The sequence below is a fragment of the Macrobrachium nipponense genome, chromosome 1, assembly GCF_015104395.2.
Source record: "Macrobrachium nipponense isolate FS-2020 chromosome 1, ASM1510439v2, whole genome shotgun sequence".
NCBI lineage: Eukaryota > Metazoa > Arthropoda > Malacostraca > Decapoda > Palaemonidae > Macrobrachium > Macrobrachium nipponense.
Genome location: NC_087200.1, coordinates 162572258 through 162589163, shown reverse-complemented (window position 1 = coordinate 162589163; position 16906 = coordinate 162572258). Strand labels below are relative to the sequence as shown.

Genomic DNA, 16906 nt, shown 5'->3' with positions numbered 1-16906 from the left:
TTAGTGTGGGTTATGCCAGAAAACTTGTGAGCAATGGAAAGCAATTAGCTAAAGCTGTAAAATCTGATGAGATAAAATGGACAACTTCTTTTCCTGATTTGAGGAAGACCTCCCAATACTGTGCTAACCAAGGAAAAAATTGCATTATCCGAACACCTTTTATCATAATTAGTGAAGAGAGGAAACTATAATTTTCTCTTCCTGCAAGATGAACTAAATTTTGGAATACCTATACACAGTTTATATGACAAATTTTTAAATCAATTTGTATTTTTCATAGCTAATAATCCTTAGGTGTTAACAATAGGATATTATCCAAGCACCAGCTGGTAACCGGTTAAAACAATCAAGGATTGTAAAGCAAGGAATCTGTGAGATCTGGCAATGCCTGTGCGTATGAGGTAAAAGCTGGTCAGAGACCACGCATTGGACCTCATGATGCTTTAGTCTTTTCTTAACAGCCTTGGGGAGTGGACACTTATGCTTTGCTCTCCTTCCAAGCTGGTTGTTTGTGCCCGTGTTCTGTCTTTCAGTGTGTGTATTTGTTATTATGGCTTCCTCCAAGTCTTCATGGCCTTGTCAACGCATGTGTCTGGGCATTCAGGGTTTTCCATGCTCAAGGTTTTTGGCATCGTCAGCTACAGATCCCCATATGACTTGTAGTAGGTGCAGAGCAAAATTTTGTACAGTGACTGACCCCTGCCAGAAATGTCGTGCCTTTAACATACGTGCTGATGTTTTTGGATGTACTCCTTTGTCTGCTCTGGTTCCAGTTCGTGGGCGAAAGGACAATAAGGCGCTGATTAAAATGTCGAAAGTTGTAGTTCGTGGGTGTAAAGACAATAAGGCACCGATTAAAAGGTCGAAAGTTGTAGAGACGGGAGTGGTCCAAGCTGTGTGTGAGGATTCGTCACTCAACAAGACTGTGGTTGATGGTCGGGAACGTGAGGCTTCCTTGGCCCATGGTCAGATTCCCCGTTCTTCTGAAAGAAGTCATGATCTCGAGAATCAATCACCTTCGAGAAGCTCTCTTTGGCCATGTCTATGTCTCAGGACCGTGCACGGTCGATGTCTCATAGACGTATACTCGTTTCATCACACGGCCACATAAGCTGTTCCTCCCGTGAACGCATAGCTGGGTCTTGAAGTGTTAGAGACTTCTCTCCTACCATTAATGTCCAGAATGCTAGGCTCCCTAGCAAAGTTCATCAGAGTTGCATCAAAAGGAGGACAATACTGCCAAGCCTTCTTCTTCACGTCGTTGGTCACCATTGCTGGGCAGGAGTAGGGGGACACTCGAGTTTTTCTTCCTTTGCAGAGGTTGTCGATCTCATTCGTGAGTTCAACAATCTTGAGTGTAGGACGCAAGTTCAGTCTTCTATCACTCTTACGTGCGGAAGCCTTGCTGGGTGCCAGTCAGGACCCTAAGACTTCTTTTGAACTTCCCTGTCGGGCCACGCTCAGGTTATCTTGCAGCGTGTGAACGCTTTGGTGTTGGACTGAGATGGCTCGCTATGTTCGAAGAAGTCGTCCAAATGATTATGGAATATGTAAATGGCGTTTACGACGCCGTAAGTGCTGATAAACTGACAATGATAAACCACTTACTAAGCACCAAAAATCGATTACCAACAGTGATAAATTGCCTACCAGGGCTGATAAACCACCCATCAATGCTGAGAAACAGCTTACCATCACCGAAAATCGGGTGAACGATCTTACCCAAGGGTCATAAAACTGAAACTCTGTTAACCAATGCTGCTGATAGCAGGGAATGCCTGTTTGTATGTGTGGACATATATGTATATATATAGATACAGGTAGTCCCCGGTTTACGACAGGGGTTCCGTTCTTGAGATGTGCTGTAAGCCAAAATCGTTGTAAGCCAGAACATTGTGGAAAGTCTTAAAAAATCCTAAGATGAATATAATTGAAAAGTGTTGTAACCTTGGAATGTCGTAAGCTGAAACTGTCGTAAGTCGGGGGACTTGCCTATATATATATATATATATATATATATAATCTATATATATATATATATATATATATATATATATACTACATATTATATATATAATATTATATATATATATATATATATATGTATATATATATATATATATATATATATATATTATATATATATATATCTATATATATATTATATGGTATGTATATATTATATATATATATATATATATATATATTATACTATCATATCCATATATATATATATATATATTATATATATATATATCTCAAAAAATCACCATAACGTGACTTGAATAACTTAAAGTAATAAAAGTCCACACTTATGTAAAATGTGTATTAAAAATACATAAAAGACAGGAGCTTTTGTCTACTTGATCAGTAGACCTCATCAGCCGTACTGATTTTTCCTTTTCAAAGAATATACAAAAAAGTTACGAAGTACAGGCAGGTCTCTGGAACCGTCTCCAAAGGAGATAACAACCAAAACAAACTATTTCAATCATGTTATTCCCTCGTTCAAATGTCTGGCCAAAAGACAAGCCGATCGTCGTGGTTGAACCACCACCTCTGTGAGTTCGGCTGTATCCCTCGTCCAAGCATTCAATGAGCAAGCATTCAATGAGCAAGCATTCAATGAGGTAAAATGAAAGAAATGACTAAGGAGATGGTCACTTCCAGTCTTTGAATAACACTAATCAACTTAATATACTCGGAACTTTAACATTGCATAACCTTGGTCAAGGTTGTTTCAGAAAGATAAACATGATTGGAGCATCTCGAGGGCTTGATGTGGAGGCTGCTTGTATACCAAAATGACCATCAGTTCATGACAGAAGCACTTCTTATTATTCAGTTTCCTCATGCATTCAAGGTAGCCTGATGGTGAAGTGTGCCATCTAGTGTACTGTAATCAGACCAGTGATGATGTATGGTTCAGAGAAGAAAGGATGAACCGAAGCAGGTGTGAACAGAAGGCATTGGAAGGAAGAACCCCCATTGCAGGTGCCGATGCAGAAGTTTTGGACGAGGGATACAGCCGAACTCACAGAGGTGGTGGTTCAACCACGACGATCGGCTTGGTCTTTTTGGCCCAGACATTTGACGATGGGAATAAAACATGATTGAAAAAAATAGTTTGTTTTGGTTGTTATCTCCCTTGGAGACGGTTCCAGAGACCTGCCTTTAGTTCGTAACTTTTTTGTATATTCTTTGAAAAGGAAAAATCAGTACAGCTGATGAGGTCTACTGATCAAGTAGACAAAAGCTCCTGTCTTTTATGTATTTTTAATACACATTTTACATAAGGTGGACTTTTATTACTTCAAATATATATATATATATATATATATATATATATATAATATATATATCTATATGCGGGTGTGCGTGTGTGTGTGTGTGTATATATGTGTCTGTGTCTGTGTGTCAGTGTAATCCATCGTTGCAGGGAATTATCCGCTATAGGACTCTTATATGATGCACAATTGGGAAGTCACAGTCCTGTACAAGGAGAACAGTGCATATTAATCTCAAAAGTGGACATACTTTTCAGTGAATTGTTTTGTGAAATACTAAATGAATTTCATAGCATTGTAAAGATTAGCTCATAACCAATATGTTCAGACCACTGTTTGTCAAGATTGATCTATTTTTGATACAGCGCGCAGAGGGAAACATGGTTGCAAAAGTAGGGTTGGTGGTGACCCAGGCCAAGTGAATCAGGATGCCAGTGGAAGACAAGTATGTGATTTTAAGGGTCTCCGTAATTGCAACCAAACTTACCAGTTAAACCATAGTTTAGCGGTGATGCACGAAGCTCAAAGCATTGTCAAAGCAGAATTAAGATAATTGAGTCTGTAATTGTGGGTGGTCCTACACATTTCTACATAAGACAAGCACATTATCATAATCTAACTAGCAGTTATTTGGGTCAAATTGGTTGGTAGATTTCGGCTGGCAGATATTGGATGATTGCCATAAAAGTGACCACTCCTCTATAATTATTAACACTAGTGACATTTTACTAGCACAAGGATTACTATGTTGGTGCCTTTGAAAAGCTGATTGATAGAAATTTAAGGAACTGAGGAAAGTAGGAGATATGCTATTTAGATTATTCTAAATTGTAGATTTTGTAGGTGTTCTCAGTGGAACCTTATATACAGTTGGTTGTAAGTCTGTTCCAAAAATACAGATTTACTGAGATGACCAGGTCTTTGGTAGTCATAGGGACGTCTGATTCTACTTTGTGCTATAAAGAAAACTTTACCTCAATGATCATGTCACCATATTCTAGAAAATCTAATATCCAAAAAATGTATAGACATAAATCTTGGAATCATTTGTTTCAACCATTAACAGCAGAACCCCATATTCTTCACTGGAAGACAATCAAGATGTTAGCAAGGAATTATACTCTCAAGAGTTCTAGTGTTTAATGTGAAAAGTTATAATTTCAAAGTCTACTTAGAAGCAACCAATGCCTTAGCTAAACACATTGTCAGTGTACCTCAAATCAAAAGCCTCTCAAGGTTACTAGCATAGATTCAGGAAGCTACGAATACCACTTGAAATTACTTTAACAAGGAAGAATCTTACAATCTCTCTTTAATGGAAAGAGAGTATGATTCAGTCCTAGCAACATGGAAAAGATGTAGCTTTTATTTTAAATTTTAATCTATAATCTTTGTAATGTTAAGGATATATTATATTAACATGGTCTTTAACTGATATTAGTATTGATTACCAACGCCATTAGGATGCCAGATAACTCATAATCATTCATTCATTGTCACTGTCAAGAATATTGTTCACCAGACTTCAGGATATGTTCAAGGAGGAGATTTGAAAAGGCGTTAATAGAAAAGTCACAGACTAAATATATTGACTTTGCAAATGCAAATAAAAGTCTTGATGACTCATATGCTTTGGTTGTGAAGGAAATGAGGAAAATGAAAAGAAAGTTCCTGTTAATTACCAGCCAACCCTCACTGTCCAAAGTTTGGAAGATTAGTAGTAGATGTAATTCACTTCCAGTGCCTAAAACTGTAAAAATAGTTACTGGTATGGAAAGTTAACCCCCAGATGAGACAAACTTCTCTTACGAAATTATTAGACTGTGATATTGAGTCGGCCATCAATCCCAGGAGTAAGAGAGATAAAGTTAACATTGAGACAAAGCCTCCTCTATCAAACAAATCAAGAGTAAATAATCTAGAAGAGCAGCCACAGACCTCGGTACTTCTGAGATTCAGCCATCACATCAGGTTTCTTTTTTTAGATGATGCAAAAACCTTGAGAAAAGAATCCATTTTGAGACATGATCATAAGAATTTTACTTACAATATCCAGCTTTGAGACTCAAAGGTTTGATGTCACTGTAAATAATAATGAATGAAAGTAACTAAATTGAACAATAAAACAAGGAAGATGAAAACTAAGTTCTCTCTTTATTACTCAACCCAAAATCATTTTGGGGTGGCATAAGAAAGGAAACATTTCTAAACGCAATTATGGCTTTTAGTTCAAAGGAAAACATTCTCAGTCCAAAACTGGAAGGCTAGATAAATCTACAGACCAAACCAAACTAACAAAGATGATCAGGATCTGTGAGCTTGAACTGAGAAAGTCAATTATGCTTGGTTACTGCAACCCAGGTATTTGTCTTAAAGAAATCAAATTAGGTGTTGGAGCTTATAACGTGCAAGGATTTCCTCCTGTCAGTGATTAGGCTTAAAGGCAATGCTGCTATCACTGCTCACACAACTTGACAACAATAAGTACTCCTGGTCTCCCCTCTCCATGAAAGAATGCCTTATTGAAAGCACATGACTTCATCATAAAATATTTATATTCTGACAGTTGAGAGTTGAGAGGGCTTTCAAATAGGGGATATCTTTTCTTGCATGTCTTAAAAGCAAGAACCTCACAATGGACATTTCTCTATGGGAGAATTTGATTTGGCTCTAGCAAATGCTGAAGAGTGCATCTGGCCTAGAAAAAGTCTTATACATAATGATTAAACATTGTGCAGAAAAAACACAAACATTCACTTAAGTATCATTAATCAGATTTATATTGAACATACTTTCCCACATATCTGTGAAACATTTGCATGTAGGTACTAGCATATGTTAAACCAATGAAAGACAGCCAGGTAATTACCATCTCATTTAATACTTCCTGCCTTTGTTAAATTATGGAGGTAATACTAAATATTTGCCTTTGTGGTACCAGTGTCTAGCACTTTCCCAGTGAGGATTCAGAAACATGCATTCCACCACAATCGTGCTAGTCCATATGGAATCATCTTTATGTGAGGCATTCACAACTAAATAACACTATGTTAGTTTATTTTCATTTAAAGAAGGGAAAGTCACCGGTGACATGGAGGCATAGTATATTATGGGACCTCTACCATTGCAGTCTGAGAGAGGAGCTACCCCTTTGTATTAAAACATTTTTAAGACATTAGAGATCTCAATTACAAACAGGAGCTTTGCATATTACTGGCTGTGAGGTGTCAAAAAAAGAGTGGTCTGGAAGGTAATGTATTGTATTAAGTGTTATCCTTTTGCATTAGCTGTCAGTGGGATTGCAAATGTAATATAAAATGATGTAATGTACACACTATATATGGATTATCACTCAATAGCACTTCCAATAACAAGAATGATTGTGGCAGAGCATAAAATTCAATTTAATCAAAAGAACAGTGAAGTCGGCAGAAATGCATAACTGACTACTTTGCTCTTGGAGACTTTTTCCCAGCAAGTAGGATGTAAATAAAGGAGGCTTTGCCAGTCTCAGCGGAAAGTCTGACTAACAGTGAACAGAAGATGGTCACTGTTTTCTCTGAATACCGCATGGAGATTTATTTTTTCCAGTAAATAAATTTAGAGTTCTTGTTAATGAGACTCCTGCACTCTTCATCATTATGGGAACCATGAAACCTTCTCTGGGGAGATGGGGTCAACACCCAACTTGTAAGCCATCTCTGCTGTATTATTTAAAATAGATGAGTAAAGGAATGTTAAATACAGTGGGCTAAAACACTTTTGCATTCACACTGGGAAACTGTTTGCAAATAATCCCCCAGGTTATAGCATTGGCTAAACCAAATAATTTAATTGAGAGAAGTGGATGACAGACGTACTAGTAATCACTTCTCAGTTATGATCAGTATTGTTCACTCCCCTCTAGTCCAGAGGGAATACAGAGGGCACACGTTGTATTTTGTTCATATGGTACTTCAATAGATTCTGTTGCCAAAGAATTTCCTCTCATTGATGATGCTGTGCAAATTCTTAACATATCCTTGTTTTGCTATAGGCTATGAACCAATTCCCTGAATAGCTGGGGTGTTTGCATGGCGACTCTCTCCTTGCTAGAATGCTGACTGTTTCATACCCATAGAACAATAAGAACAGCAGAGACTGGCTAGAGATGATACTTACATAAGCATTATCAGGTGGAATATCCTATACAAAGGCAAAGTTTAGGTTAAAAATAAAAAAATCACATGAAATATGCTGTACAATTAATGGTGAACTTCACTTACCATGGTATGAAAAAAGTGAGAAAGATAGCAAGCAAAAATATCCCTAATAAACCTCCAGCACTGAGGTCAAACAGTGGGAAGCTTTTTGATTCGCAGGTGATGGCTGACAATTTTGCCAGCCTGTATGCTGATTTTTCCAAAGAACTCCACTGACAACCCACATGCAAATAGTAAGCAAAGAGAAGATGAAAAATAGTAGATATTACACAACATTGAGAAGATTCCTATAATATGCCTTTGTGTAAGAGAACAATTGGAACAGCTCCATATCCTGATGGCATTCCATATACGTATGCACTATATTTTCTCCAATGGAGGGTGTCTCTGGAGATACACCACAAGTTACTGCCGTGTTCATACTTCAACCAGTCAATCGTGGATGAGTTTCATGTTTGCTGAAATTCCACAGTAGCAGCTTTATATGTCTGCACAGCATACCAGGCCCCTCCTTACACACTGCACAAGTGACCTCTATTTTGAATGGATTCTTGTACTTCCTGAATAAAGGACCTCCCTATTCAGTATTTTTTTTTATCCAACCCCACCCACCCATCTTTTTAAGGTCTTATACCTCTCTTTGGACACTTATGAATAATCCACTCTTCTCACCACCTTTTGATCCTTTATGCTTACCACATGATGAAGTTATCTTGTCCACCCTTTCACTTATGACAAGCTTTTTACCACTTGTCTTTATCTCCACATTTATCCCATTAAAGTTTTTAAACTGCAAATATACTACACAAGTCTTTTTATGTTTAACGTTTCTTCCTTTGAGTTTAACATCTTCACTTCACTTCCATAGTTTCACAAAGGAAACTTGGATCGACATTCTCCCCTTGGAATTCATAAACACCACGGAACTGCAAATATACTACACAAGCTAGGTGATTGTCTTTTTATATTTAACGTCTCTTCCTTTGAGTTTAACATCCTCACTTCAATTCCATAGTTTCACAAAGGAAACTTGGATCGACATTCTCCCCTTGGAATTCATAAACACCACGGGCCTCCTCCCATTCTTCTTGCATAAATGCTGCTTCTTCATTGCTCTACCTGTACTGTCTCGCCTATTCACACATCCTAACATCATCTATTATATTTGCTCTTAATTATCACATTTATTCTACATTCGAACATCACCAGTTTCTGTAGTTTTATTCGCTATCCCCAGTCCTGATTGTTCCTTCTTTGTGCTTCAAATTCGACCATTACACATTTCATTCATGACACTTCCATAATACTTAACGTTGTACTGACACCTGCCTCTTCCATCACTCAAGCCACAAAGATATTAGACAGTCGTAAAAACAATCCATTTATCAGAGTGGGAGAGAGAGAGAGGTGCATTTTATATGGTAAGTAATTAATTACAGCGAGTTAATGGCACTAGTAATATAAAGTGAAAGAAGTTGTTACTCCATTTCATGCATTTCTTGTGAAGTTTACTTGTGCTAATTTTATTTCACCATTTCGTTTGCTATTCAGAATTCACTTCTTCTTTGATTAATTCTATAAATGTTACTGCTGTTCTTGTATAAACTTTGAGCTTTTGCTACATGCTTCTGAGTATGGTAAACCTATTTCCCCTTGATTTTATGAAGGATGGTAAATATAAAAGCCTGATGGTAATTGGTGGTACTGTACTTCATTTGATTAGGGATATAAATTATACTGCTACAAATCTGGTGCTAGAAATTGAGACTAACAGCTTAGGTTTTATAAGAATCATGAAGAAAAGTCAGTTCATTCATATTTCATATGGTTAATTGTTTTTGTTCGTCCACAGATTGCATGGAAACCCAATTCCGGTGTGATGGTGCCAAATGTATAGAAAAGTCACAGGTATGTGATAGGGTGAAAGATTGTGGGGATAACAGTGATGAAGAGGATTGTCCCACATCATCTTTACCCTACACTACATCATCAGGTACTGAAAGTTTATCGGATAGTTCAACTTAATATTACGTAATTTTCTTCTTGTGGCACTATTCTGCCATACTCTTTCACTTCAGTATCTACAGCAGCTACTAACAGCAACTTTTACAGACACTTTCACGTCAAATTCCCTACAGTTTTCTCATAGCACAACCTCCAAGACATCACCATACACCATATATTCATTCAGTGCCACATTATTAAGCTCTTCAACAAAGAAATGTAAGGATCCAATAATTATACGTATTTGTAATATTTCCAGTGATAGAGCCATTTTATGCATTGTAAAAGATTAAGGTAGAAACAACTATGTAGCTGTAATGGTGTTTTTATATGCTCACATACCATGTACGTAATAGGATAAGGTTCTTTACAGCATTCCTTCAGCCCCAGCTGCTTTGTATTGCATCGTTCATTTGTCATCCATTACCTTTGGTCTCTCCCCAACTAGTTTACTAACCTCTTCAATTTCAGCTTGCTCCAGTTTTAACAGCTGCTTTGAGAACAGATCACTTAGGCAAGTCCCATGAGACTATAAATGTGACTAGTCTAATAATTCAGAATAAAATTATGAATGAATACATACACAAAGAACAAACATCAGATGTATGTGTATTGTTGTGTGATCTGTATCTTAAGAAAAAGTAGCTGTTCTTGATAAACTACAGTTTCAGGTCACTTTCTCGGGTGCATTAACTTGTTTTCTTGATTAAAGTTTGGGAGCTCGGTTTCAATTATTATTTTCTTTGGAAACAGATTAGGTGAGAATTAACCAAAGGCTGTTGGAATAGATTGGACTTGTTGGTAAGCTTGCTTACAGTAGGTAATGATGGGGAAATGCCCCTTATGGTACTATGTATAGTATTTTTTCCCTAAATGATAGGTGATTTTTATATTATGTACTTAGAGGTTTCAGTGTTTTTACTTAATTGCTATGGTACATAGGCTGAGGTAGGTACTCATGACTGCCCAAAATAAACTGGAACTGTTCATCTTGAATATTTGTTAGATTTTGAAGCCAGACATATATAGTGAGGACAAGAGAGTTAAGGGTATATGCAGTAACAAGATGCTAAGAGCAATACTGTCAGTAACACCTGATGAACTATGAATTTGGAAGACTCAGGTTATTCATTGAACACAACCTTTGATCGTACTTTGTCAAGAGTAACCTTTGATCGTACTTTGTCAAGAGTAGTAATTTATGATGAATCTTACTATAGAAGAAAATAATTCTCCATACAAGGGTGAATGGGCTTGACATAAATCTGAGAGCTACTGAAAGGGAAGATATTCTCTGCTTGTAGAGAATATGCCAAACAGATTTAGTCAAGCTCATCTTGTGACTCTCCTAAACATAGTTATCAATCTCAGATTTTATAGTGTGAAACTCCTAAAATATTGAGATATGTGAAACATCCTTATAAAGTGGATTGTTGGCATTACTAATGGGTCTTTGCAGCATCCTTTTGGTCCCTGAATTTATTTTTAACCCTTTACTGCATTCCTGTTCTTATTTCCTTTCTTCCGTTTCGGTATCCAACCTCTTTTATTATTACTTTATAGTTCAATTATATGTTTTCCAATATTTCACAATTAGTTTCTTGTACTTTCCAGAGGTCTATATCTTGCAATCAACCACTCGTAACTCCCTCATTTCAATGTGTAGGTTATTGAAGGGATAGCATTGCTGGAGTTGACATTCATATATGAAACCAGTTGCTAGAACTTACATTGGTTCTGTCAGGCACCCAGTAATGTTGGGCTCTATATTCTGGGGGCTAGCACAGTTTAATGGTTGCACAGGGCTTAGGAATGTATTGTGCATATATACAGCAAGCCAGCTTTATTAGTAAAAAATCTGAAATAGTGAATATTTCATTTAAGAGGTTGATATATATATATATATATATATATATATATATATTATATATATATATATATATATATATATATATATATAGATATATATATATATATATACTTTTAGGGCATAGTTTTTCTCTAAGTTTCTTGCAGGTATCTTCATACCGACGAAGTTTTTTCCGATTCTTGTTCGTCAATTTCTGGTGAAAAATACGCAGACTTCCTTCTTCCATTTATTGAATTTTGTCACGACAGCTGTTTCGCCTTATGGCATTATCAAGCGACTACTGACTTACAATCTGACCTTTCGGCCTATTTATCTCATTGTGTGGGAGGTATGACCTTGAGGTATGGGTACTGGTTAGTCTAGGGATTAACAGCTTAAGGGCGTTGTTTTAGATACAAAGAACATAAGGACATATGTACTGTGACAATAAGAGTGAAAGTTTAAACAGTGGTTAAATAAATATTCAAAATACTACAATGCCATGTGCTAGAGTTTCCTTAAATGTATGTTTAAAATTTAATATGTTACATGTTGGTTTTAGATAAAAAATTACAAAATTACATACAGGAATGGAAATGAATATAGAAATCTAAATATGGGAGTACAAATATATGTATATATTTTATAGCATGCATAAAGGTACAAGAGATAATTTCTGTTTATACATAAATGTGTATGATTTAAATATGAGTGTGTGTGTGTGTGTATGTATGTCCAAAATGGTCTACGTTGGTTAACGGTTGCTGATTCGTGTTGGGCGGGGTCTCAGCGACCTGAGTAGGGATGTTACTTGACTTTCGCTGACGCTGGGTCTTCTCATGTCTTCCAAGGGGCGCGATGTTCTCGGTGGATTGGGGCGCGCTGTCTGGTCCCTGTTGGCTCGCGTATTCCTTCTCCTGCTGGAGGGGAGTATATGGTCCGATTCTTGTTGGACGTTCAAGGTCGGCTTCTGAATAGTGATGCTCACCGCTTCCATTATTAAGAGGCGACCGTAGTTGTCTTCTCTGTGCACGACCTGGGTGCCTTCTATGAGCTCTTGTAGAGATGGCTTCCTGTCGTGAAGATCTATGTAATGTTGATGGATGGCCCCTTGATTTCTATGAGCCAGCAGACGTCTCCGAAGGGTCGTTGTAGTGTGCCCGATGTAGTTTTGGCTGTGAGGTTTACAAACCTCCTCTGGACAAGTAAATTTGTAAACTACATTCGTGCACATCTCCTTCGGTCCCCCCGGGGCGGTGCTGTTCTTCATTATTAAGGCTGCTACAAGCATTGCTTGAACGCACGCGGGGAGTGCCCGGACGCATATAAAAAGTCTGTCGTGAGTGCGTATGTCAACAGAGCCTTCACACACAGCTCATCATGGAAAGATATACATAACTAACTCTACCGAATTCGCCAACTGCTGACAAACAACGGGTATGCAGATCAAATTATCGAAGCAGCAATAAAAAAGAAAATGGACAAATTTTACCAACCCAACACGATGGCGAAAAACGAGGAGAACTTGATTATTTACCATCGTGTACATTATGGGTCTGCATACAAGGAGGATTGCTGCACACTACATGGGATAATAAACAGAGGCGTAACCCCAAAAGCCCCTTACCATAAAATAAGCCTCAGGATATATAGTAAGCCCAACCTTGTAGCAGCCTTAATAATGAAGAACAGCACCGCCCCGGGGGGACCGAAGGAGATGTGCACGAATGTAGTTTACAAATTTACTTGTCCAGAGGAGGTTTGTAAACCTCACAGCCAAAACTACATCGGGCACACTACAACGACCCTTCGGAGACGTCTGCTGGCTCATAGAAATCAAGGGGCCATCCATCAACATTACATAGATCTTCACGACAGGAAGCCATCTCTACAAGAGCTCGTAGAAGGCACCCAGGTCGTGCACAGAGAAGACAACTACGGTCGCCTCTTAATAATGGAAGCGGTGAGCATCACTATTCAGAAGCCGACCTTGAACGTCCAACAAGAATCGGACCATATACTCCCCTCCAGCAGGAGAAGGAATACGCGAGCCAACAGGGACCAGACAGCGCGCCCCAATCCACCGAGAACATCGCGCCCCTTGGAAGACATGAGAAGACCCAGCGTCAGCGAAAGTCAAGTAACATCCCTACTCAGGTCGCTGAGACCCCGCCCAACACGAATCAGCAACCGTTAACCAACGTAGACCATTTTGGACATACATACACACACACACACACACACACTCATATTTAAATCATACACATTTATGTATAAACAGAAATTATATCTTGTACCTTTATGCATGCTATAAAATATATACATATATTTGTACTCCCATATTTAGATTTCTATATTCATTTTCATTCCTGTATGTAATTTTGTAATTTTTTATCTAAAACCAACATGTAACATATTAAATTTTAAACATACATTTAAGGAAACTCTAGCACATGGCATTGTAGTATTTTGAATATTTATTTAACCACTGTTTAAACTTTCACTCTTATTGTCACAGTACATATGTCCTTATGTTCTTTGTATCTAAAACAACGGCCTTAAGCTGTTAATCCCTAGACTAACCAGTACCCATACCTCAAGGTCATACCTCCCACACGATGAGATAAATAGGCCGAAAGGTCAGATTGTAAGTCAGTAGTCGCTTGATAATGCCATAAGGCGAAACAACTGTCGTGACAAAATTCAATAAATGGAAGAAGGAAGTCTGCGTATTTTTCACCAGAAATTGACGAACAAGAATCGGAAAAAACTTCGTCGGTATGAAGATACCTGCAAGAAACTTATTGATGCCACTAAAGCAATTGCTTTTAACGAATATATATATATATATATATATATATATATATATATATATATATATATATATATATATATATATATATATATTATATATTTGTATAGTAAAGTATGCAGTTTTGTGACAATTTTCAAGTATAGTGTCATTGTCTGCGGAACCAAACAGCAAGGTCTACGTATATGTTATACTGCAGAGCCTGCAGCAAAGCCCACATGGGCATAGCGTGGTTTACAGGTCCAAGGGTGCTAAGCCTTTATGAATTTGTGTGTTACTACTTTGGCTGTTGTTATCCTCTTGGATAGGTGGAAGATTCCATGGGTGAGGTGAGTACCTTCCTCTAAAGGGCTCTCACACACTGGGGCAAGGACTTTTGGTGCTTGTCTTATAGATAATAGTATTTCCTGTGTTGCCCAAGGGGAGGCCTTCCAATCATAGATTTGTTATGGAGGTGCGATAATCTCAGATTTCAGGGCAGATGCAAGCTCACTGTATTTTATCCCCAACTGGAATCCACTGATTTTTTTTTATAATGCGTCTGCCACTGGGTTGTCATGATTGGTAGATGTTGTATGGTGCATATTGTTGCTGGGTAGCATACATCAGAGTAAGCGACTGCTGGCTAGTTTCAAGGCTGGAACCCAGCTAGTATCAGCTTTAGCTCCCTAAAGCATCTTTGTTTTCAGGCAAAGCTGCCTGTAATTAGATAGGAATGAGGATGATGCTTTCCTTCTTTCTTTTGTTGGCTGGTTCAGGATTGGATGATCACATATTGTGTTTTCAATATGACTTGAGTGTGCCTTGCTAGATATTTACATGAAAAGGGTTAATTGAGTGGTTACATGAGCTGAAAAACCAGATGTAAGAAAGCTTTTGGATTTTGTATTATCTCTTACTAAACAGTGTGCTGATTGCAAACAACTTCTTAGACTGTGAACATTTTATGTCTGCCTTTTGTTTTAGACTCAAGTCTTAATTCTAATTTAAAATGTGGGAATTTAGACAGCCATAGGAGCTTTCAGGGTATCCATTATTGAGAGTATGTTTATGGCTTGAAGTTAGATCTGGCGTCAGATATTCCTAAGTTCCATATGGTCTGAAGCTGGATCAGGTTTTGGATATTCCCAAAGTTTCCACCTTGCATTGTAGGCAGAAATGAAAACTATTTTCCTTACGGCAAAGAACACCAGTGAATACCACAATTAAAAGTGTGAAGGAGCTAAATTAAATAGTTATCTGTACTGAATCTTGTCACGTAAATTCAGCAGTCCGTCCTTGGAATTTCCAGATATTAATGTCTGTAAATGTTTTAGCTTAACCAAAAAGGATATGGCAGTGGAAATCATATGTCTACTGTTTTTATAAATTAAATAGAGCATTAAAACTGTTTTCCTATGTGTATTGTAAATTCCAAATGTGACACTGGTATCCAGGGATATGGAGGCTATCGTTCCAGGTGTTGAACAAAATTACCTAAGGGTTTGTAAGGGTATGAGTCTTGCAAATTTAATTTTTGTTTTTTTTCATTAAATGATGTGGACTTTTTCACTCTCATTTCATTTTATGCCTTGCCAAATGGGAAAATGTATTATGGTAGGGGACTGTGCCTCGTATTCGAAGCTAATGATCAGAAATGTGTCGGGAGTGGCATTCATCTGGTTATATTTAGTCCTGAGAGATATTAGGATGACTAGATCATGCTGATACATTGAGGATGTAACTGCCTCAAGGGTTGGTCCATAGATTCCAAGTGCTTGATGTTTAGGTAGAAAGTGAGCTTTCTGTCTAGTGTTCCCACCAACATAATTAGAATGGGGATGATCATATTCATATATAACAGTCTTGGTCCTAACAAGTTGGTTAGCCATGCACTTGTGCCTTTCTGAAGATGTTGGCATCATCCATTTTGAGTAGTGTATTGGTTGGACATATGAGAGTTTTTCTGACTGGAATCATTAGCAGAGAAATGATCCTCTTGAAAAGTTTTATGATACATTTTAGATATTTTCAAAGTTTTTTATTTGAATTTAGTACTATGCCTGGGACATTAGATAGCAGATTGAAACTAGTTACAACCTAGTTGAGGTCGAGTACAGAATGGTGATGGCATCTCCCTCTCCCATATTAGAACCTTGGAATCATATGATTACAAAGAAAATAAGAGCAAAGGGAAATAATCCTTGGTTGTCTTTGGACCCAGTTCTTATAACAAATACCTGAACTTGAACTTGAATAATAGCAATGAAAATATATTTGAAGTCAGCAGAGATGTATGTATAGTTTGTAAAAAAAAAATTGTTTGTTTGACAGTGGTAATAAATTGTTGGTTGAAGTAGGATTGTTAGGAGAAAGCTTGAATTATTTTATTTATCTTGGTTGATTTCCAGATGGGTGTACACCACATTCTGATTTAGCTTTATCAAATGTTGGATTTATGTTTTTTAGCTGATGAATTTCTCTGATGAACTTGAAAAACATTAAGGTCAACGCTTAAAAAAGCTTGAGAAGTGAATGATGCCATTGTACTTTACCTAATCTTATCTTGACAATCAACATGCTTAGACTACCAAAGTTTATTTATGTAGCATGACAGAGATTCAAATTAAAACCAGGTATCCCTAGACCCTTGAAGAGCTTGGAATGCCAAAATGGTTGGCATACACCTACATCATGTAGGCCAAAGGTGCAAAGTACACTGCAGTATGCACAAATTGGGAGAGGAAGACCATGCTGCATATAACAAGATTTA

General features: G+C 37.4%; 1 protein-coding gene across 1 annotated transcript in view; it reads left to right on the top strand.

Annotated features, from left to right (window-relative positions):
* The window catches only part of LOC135218986 (low-density lipoprotein receptor-related protein 2-like), a 116255-nt gene that overhangs the window by 49059 nt on the left and 50290 nt on the right, over positions 1 to 16906 (top strand). The window contains exon 5 of the mRNA XM_064255424.1: positions 9342 to 9482. Coding sequence (XP_064111494.1) covers positions 9342 to 9482 — 141 coding nt within the window. The remainder of the gene's footprint in view (positions 1 to 9341; positions 9483 to 16906) is intronic.